Source organism: Uloborus diversus, chromosome 1 (assembly GCF_026930045.1).
Source record: "Uloborus diversus isolate 005 chromosome 1, Udiv.v.3.1, whole genome shotgun sequence".
NCBI lineage: Eukaryota > Metazoa > Arthropoda > Arachnida > Araneae > Uloboridae > Uloborus > Uloborus diversus.
In genome coordinates, this window is record NC_072731.1 from 161,720,312 (window position 1) to 161,726,821 (window position 6,510).

General features: G+C 34.5%; 1 protein-coding gene across 1 annotated transcript in view; it reads left to right on the plus strand.

The window, feature by feature from the left end:
* Positions 1-5,964, plus strand: part of LOC129216655 (acetylcholine receptor subunit alpha-like) — a 222,850-nt gene extending 216,886 nt beyond the window's left edge. The window contains exons 7-8 of the mRNA XM_054850875.1: positions 4,556-4,779; positions 5,542-5,964. Coding sequence (XP_054706850.1) covers positions 4,556-4,779; positions 5,542-5,964 — 647 coding nt within the window. The remainder of the gene's footprint in view (positions 1-4,555; positions 4,780-5,541) is intronic.
* The last annotated feature ends 546 nt before the right edge of the window (positions 5,965-6,510 follow it).

Below are 6,510 nucleotides of genomic sequence, written 5' to 3' on the forward strand. Positions count from 1 at the left end.
AAATCACCTCTGTGACTCTGGCAACTGCAGAAAAAACAGTGCTGCGGTATAACTAATTAGAAATAATGACTGCCTCAAAAACGTAAAAAGGGGCGCATGAGGAAGAAACAACAACTGAGGAAGAAAAGTTTTATGTGACCACAAAGCTTTTTCAATAAGCTTTTCCTTTGTTTAAATCACAGATTCAATGCATGTTGCAGCATATTCAACTGCAGAACCAAAGGTTTCTCTAATGCAGCAACTTGGGGTTGACAACTGAAATTCATTAAGAAGATCTCACACAGCTGTAAAAAATTAAATAAATGATTTTTATTGCACATTTATTTTCCCCTCGTTTTATGTTACATATACAGGGTGTTCCGTTTTAACCTGCAAGGCCTTTATTTTCGCAACCTTTAATTCTAGACGTATACTTCCAATTGCAAAAATGTTCCATATCAGATGCAGAGTTAAGATGTTGAAAGTTTAAAGCAAAAATAAAAATGAGTCAAAAAATACAAAGTTTTAATTTTTTATACGGGCCATGGGGTCATCTAACTAATATTTAAAGAAATAATATCCCCATTGAGAAGTATTACTGATACAAAAAACTTGACGAACAAAACTAAAGGAGATATTCGAGTTCAAAGTTTTAAAGGACCATACAGAAGATGAGATTGGAACTTATCGCTATTTCAGAAAAATGACAGGTCGTCAAAGTAAGAAAAACAAGATATTTACTTTTCATTGCTATTCAAAAATAAAGGCAAATTTTACACCGTGATACGCAAAAACACACTACAAAACCTCGAACAATTTGAAAAACCACACTGTATGCACACATAATTTTAAACACTTATTAACCGCTATATGGTGCTACCATATAGTGGTTAACAAGTGTTTAAAATTATCCCCAATTTGGGGGGTAATATAATACCCCACAAAAGGTGTTATTGACGGCGAGTGAAAAGAGGTGTAAGTCACTAAACGCTGCGTTTCATATCTCGGTGAATATTGGGAGCACTAATTTCAAACTTTTTGTGCAGGAATTATTTTTCAGTGGAGATTATTTCCCTTAGTAATAGTTACAGAACCTAGGGCCCGTATAAAAAGTTAAATTTTGTAATTTTGACTCATTTTTATTTTTGCTTCAAACTTTCAATATCTTAACTCTGCATCTGATTTTGAACATTTTTGCAATCGGAAGTATCCACGTAGGACTAACGGTTGCGAAGATAGAGGTCTTGCAGGTTAAAACGGAACTCCCTGTATAGTAATTTTCAATCTTGTAGTTTATTGAAACAGGCTATAAGTCGATCTATATAGAGACGATTCTATTATAACCACCCTGAAGACATTGAATTAGTAGATTCTAGTTAGAATCAACTGTAGTATTGTTGATTTTATCTTTTGATAACCTACTTTTTTGCAATAATTAAATTTACGGTTAAAATTTTATGCAAGATGTTTTCGCAGAAAATAGTGTACCTACAATATTTTAATTGGAAACATATTATATAGGAAAGTAACATTTAGTTAAAGCTTCATCCATCTTTTGGCATTGAAAATTAAACTAGTGAACCATAAGACTTACCGCAACGAAGAAAATTACTTTCTCATTTTAATTTTCGCATTTTGATTTCTAGAAAAGACAATCCTAATCATTTATATATTGAAGACTGTTCTGTTATTAACATAACTCATGCCATCGCTGAAAATATCTTTTGAGAAATAACATAATCGTTTAATCGATTGTGAAGTCATAAAGAAATTCAAAAATAGTGCTTGAAATGGTTTTGTTCTTTCATCGGATTTTAATATCAGCAGTCTTATAATCTGATCCACGAGGAATTTGATATTTTAATTAAATCCTTTTATTTCAAACCCTCAGCTTAGATGATTCGTTTATGCATTCACATAAAGAAAATTGTAACTTAAATTTTTAATATAAGTTTGAAATTTTGTATAGGCAAATCGAAAAAAAAATGTTCTTCAATTGTTTCCTTTGATTTTAATTTCATCAACTTACTTTGCGAGTAACTTATTCTTCTTTACTAATAATAAAGGTGAAAGTCTGTCAGGATCTCTGTAACGCGCGTAGCGCCTAGACCGTTCGGCCGATTTTCATGAAATTTGGCACAAAATTAGTTTGTAGCATGGGGGTGTGCCCCTCGATGCGATTTTTCCAAAATTCGATTTTATTCTTTTTCTATTTCAATTTCAAGAACATTTTCCGGAGCAAATTTTTCATAAGATGGACGAGTAAATTACGAAATTATCATGACGTGGAATGGAAGAGCGAATGAACATAGCCAATTGGCGAGAAATTCATCATCCATTTTTTTGTAAATATACAGGCGAATCGAATGACCTTTTAATTTTCAACTACGGGCAAAGCCGTGCGGGTACCACTAGTATTTAAATAAAGTAAAAAGAAGAATAACGGAAGTGAAAATAAGTTATGTCACTGCTTCAGGTACAAAGAAAGTGTAATTACTACTCTGCTTTTCTTTTTTTTTTTTTTTTTAAACCTTCCACCTTTTTTTTTTCTTTTAATACAGTTTTTGAAACATTTTTCGATTAATTTAATTTGTTTTAGTTCAGTCAAGCGTGATTGAATTTAGCCAACGTACCTAATATCTGCGAAAATTGGCAACCCTGAGCATGTCGATGATGTATACAGGGTGTTCCGTTTTAACCTGCAAGACCTTTATTTTCGGAACCGTTAGTCCTAGATGTATACTTCCAATTGCAAAAATGTTCAAAAGCATATGCAGAGTTAAGGTTTTGAAAGTTTGAGGCAAAAATAACAATGGGTCAAAAAATACGAAATTTAACTTTTTATACGGGCCTTAGGTCCCCTAACTAATATTTAGAGACATAATCTCCATTGAAAACTATTACTGACACAAAAAGCTTGACATTTCTGCGACCAAATCTCAAGAAGATATTCCATTTCAAAGCTTTAAGGGACCATACAGAAGAAGAGAATAAAACTTTTCACCCTTTCAGAGGAATGACCGGTGTCGAAGTAAAAAAAATAAATAAAAAAATAAAAAAATATTTACATTTTTCATTGCTATTTCAAAATAAATGCAAATGTTATGGTACGATACGCAAAAACACACTACAAAACCTCGAACAGTTTGAAAAACTACACTCTAGGGCACATATAATTTTTAAACCCTTGTTAACCGCTATATTTCCCCCCAAAAGTTTTTATTGACAACGAGTGTAAAGTGGAGTAAGCAACAAAACGCTGTGTTTCATATCTCGGTAAATATTCGTGGTACTAGCGTTAAATGTTTTGTGTTGGAATTATTTTTCAATGGAGATTATTTCTCTGAATATAAGTTAGGGGACTTAAAGCCCGTATAAAAAGTTAAATTTTGTATTTTTTTTCTTTTTTTTGACTCATTTTTATTTTTGCTTCAAACTTCAACATCTTTCTGCATCTGATTTTGAACATTTTTGCTGTTGGAAGTATGCAGCTATGACTAACGGTTGAGAAAATAAAGGTCTTGCGGGTTAAAATGGAACACCATGTATATTTCCATCATTTTGTGCGGCTCTCTTTACAGCTCTTCTCGTGGCTGAAAGGCACCCCGTACAACATGCGTGCACTGTTGAAGCCATCTAACAATTCATCTTCGGAATGGTAAGGCACAAATTGCAGGAGAAAACTATAATAGCAATTCCCTGAATCACTGGCAGCAATAATGCATGGAATAGTCACACCTTCCTTGCTGACCTAAGTAGGAATTGACTTAAACATTTTTTTTTAATATATATTACTTGTTCTTGGTTCCTGCGAATTGATTGTTACGTTTTTTCATTTTCCAGTCCTGTTATGATCCTCATAAATATAAGTGCATTGTTATATCACCTCAAGAGCTTAAAACAAGGAACTATTTCACACAATAATTGGTTGACCGCTCAAAACTACACTATTTCTCGTCATTGTTATTACTTTTCGCCTCTGGCAAGTTGAGCTCCTCTGAGCGGAAAATTCCTCTTCATACTGTTTGCTTTTCCTTGAAAGAAATGGACTTGCTCAGGGCCACAGCTCAACTGCTCAGAGGCGAACAGTACTTGTTGGCGAATTTGACGATTTGGTCTCTTGTGGCATATACATAGCTTCCTAGTGCCTTATGTCCTTCTTCGGTAATCTATAAAGTAAAAAACAGCTATGAATCAAAAAAATATTACTACAAATGACGCGAACCATTGTTGTACACTCGCAGAAAGTCCCAGGTTCTTACTCCTCCGTACCAACTAATTATTTAAGAGCTTTTTTGATATGTTTATTTTCCTTATTTGCTCTAAAAACGTCTAGAACATTCCTTAACGTTCAACATTGAACCATCAAAGAATTCCGGATTAGCTTCTGCTCGAACATGAACTGGATTGTCCTAAGTGAGTGTTCTTGATTTCTTCAAGTGTAACTGAGCACCAATAAAACGTTTTCTTGCAACTCTATGTCTGTACCTCACTACCTGTAAAATGAAAATTCATTGCGACAGTATGAACGGAATGTCTTGAACTGAGTAATTTAGATGTTCTTCTCTCTTTCAAGGTATCTACTTGACAGTTGTGATGGCCATCACGTCCATTTCTGTCGTAGTCACGGTCGTGGTCCTCAACTTCCACTACCGTGGTCCCAGCAGAAAGGAGGTGCCTCCCTATCTCAGGGAAATTGTCCTCCAGAGACTGGGCCATTGTTCCTGCTTTAGATCTTCCGGAAAGAAGGGGAGGAAGAATGCCTACGACAACAGCCTTTATGCACCACCGCCTTTTAAGGTACGACTATCCTGCCGACTCAGTGTTCATTGTTATATCATCTGACTTTTACACTGATGTGCAAAACTCGTAGTGGGCAAATTAACAGAATAACCTTGAATCAGTATTATTTTTATCCTGAAGTTTTACCAAATTGCACAATAGGAAGTAAATTATATGAAGATTGTTTCAAACTAATTATTTTTAAGATGTGATTGCTTTAGAATAAATTCATTTTTTAAATCTCTTTATACAACATCGACATAATTTTGAATTTCAATCGCAATAAATCGCAAAGATCTTTAAAATCAGTTTTCAAAAGTTTCTCTTCTTCAAAAATCCCTTTACTGTTGAGAAAAGTAGGGCATGTACGCCACAGTGTCAAAACAGCTACTAGCAATAATTCTGCTGATTGTTGCTATAGTGTAAAGTCGGCCGCCTCAAATATTCTGGCTGGCATTTATCATAAACGTGATAAAATAGGTTGACCCTTCGGAGGTATCCTACTAAGTCCAATAAAAGTCAAAGCTATAGAGAGTTAAGCCTCAAAATACCCCTTGCGGTGCCATTGGAATTTTTTTCCTAAACGCCACTTTCAATATTAATGCCACTCACATGCCTTTTACTAATATTGTACCAATGAGAGGGAGGGATTATTAAATAAGGGTCAAAATATATGTATGATCATTTTATTTTATTATTATTATTTTTTTTTTTGATGCATTTTCTTTATCAGTGCAAGACTTTTAAAATACTCTGTAAAATTCCTCTTATTATTCTCAGGGTGAAGCATTTCAAATGACAATAGACAGTCTCCATGACGAGCTGAAAGAAATGAATCCTGATCTCGCTTGCAACGAATCCAGTATGAGCACAAGTCCTCTCAGTGTAGGAGAACTTTCTTCCAGCAAACGTAGGAGTCATGGGGTGACATCCAACAAACCGCAAGTGAATGGTTCGTCCCCGGCAGGTGGCTGTGGATCTTCAGGGACACGAATCCAAGAGGAGATCTTGAAGACTTTAAGGTACCTCTTGTTCCGGCAAGAACAAGAGGACCATCGAGTGAATGTAGTCAACGAATGGCGGCAAATGGCGCTCATTATTGATCGCATACTATTCTGGATATTTTTCGTGGTCACTGTTGTTTGTTCGTTATCGTTCTTAGTCATTGTTCCTCTTCACAGAAGAGGTCTAAAATTCACTTAAGAAAGATCAACCATGAAGTGCATGATTGTGTATAAAAAAAAGATGATTTGCTGAAAAATATTGAATAAACGTCCAAGCATTGTCGTCAAAATGTAAAACAAAATGAAGTAGAAAAACCCTATTTGTAGAGGTTATACATAACAAAAACTAGAGTTTTTTCTTTAAGTTGGGAATGGCAATACATAATTTATGTACACTTTGACTTAAAATTAGTTACTTAATCGGAACGGCCTCTGGTAAATACGCCCTGATTTATATATAGTCTGATTTTTAAACATTCTACATGTATACTGAAATATATTTCAATGGTAGACTTTGTGAATTAATATTCATAACTGTTTCTACAACTTTTTATTTAGTCTACTAGGGAAAATATTTTCTGTTTTTACTGGAAAAAAAAAACAATTTTTCGAATTTCGCAACGTTCTTTTGTGTACTTCCGTCAACGCCCGCGCCGACTTCCGATTATAAGAGCAATGCTACATGTCGGCAATACGACAAAAGACGTTGCTATGGCAATGGATCCAAACATTTCAAGTCAAATAG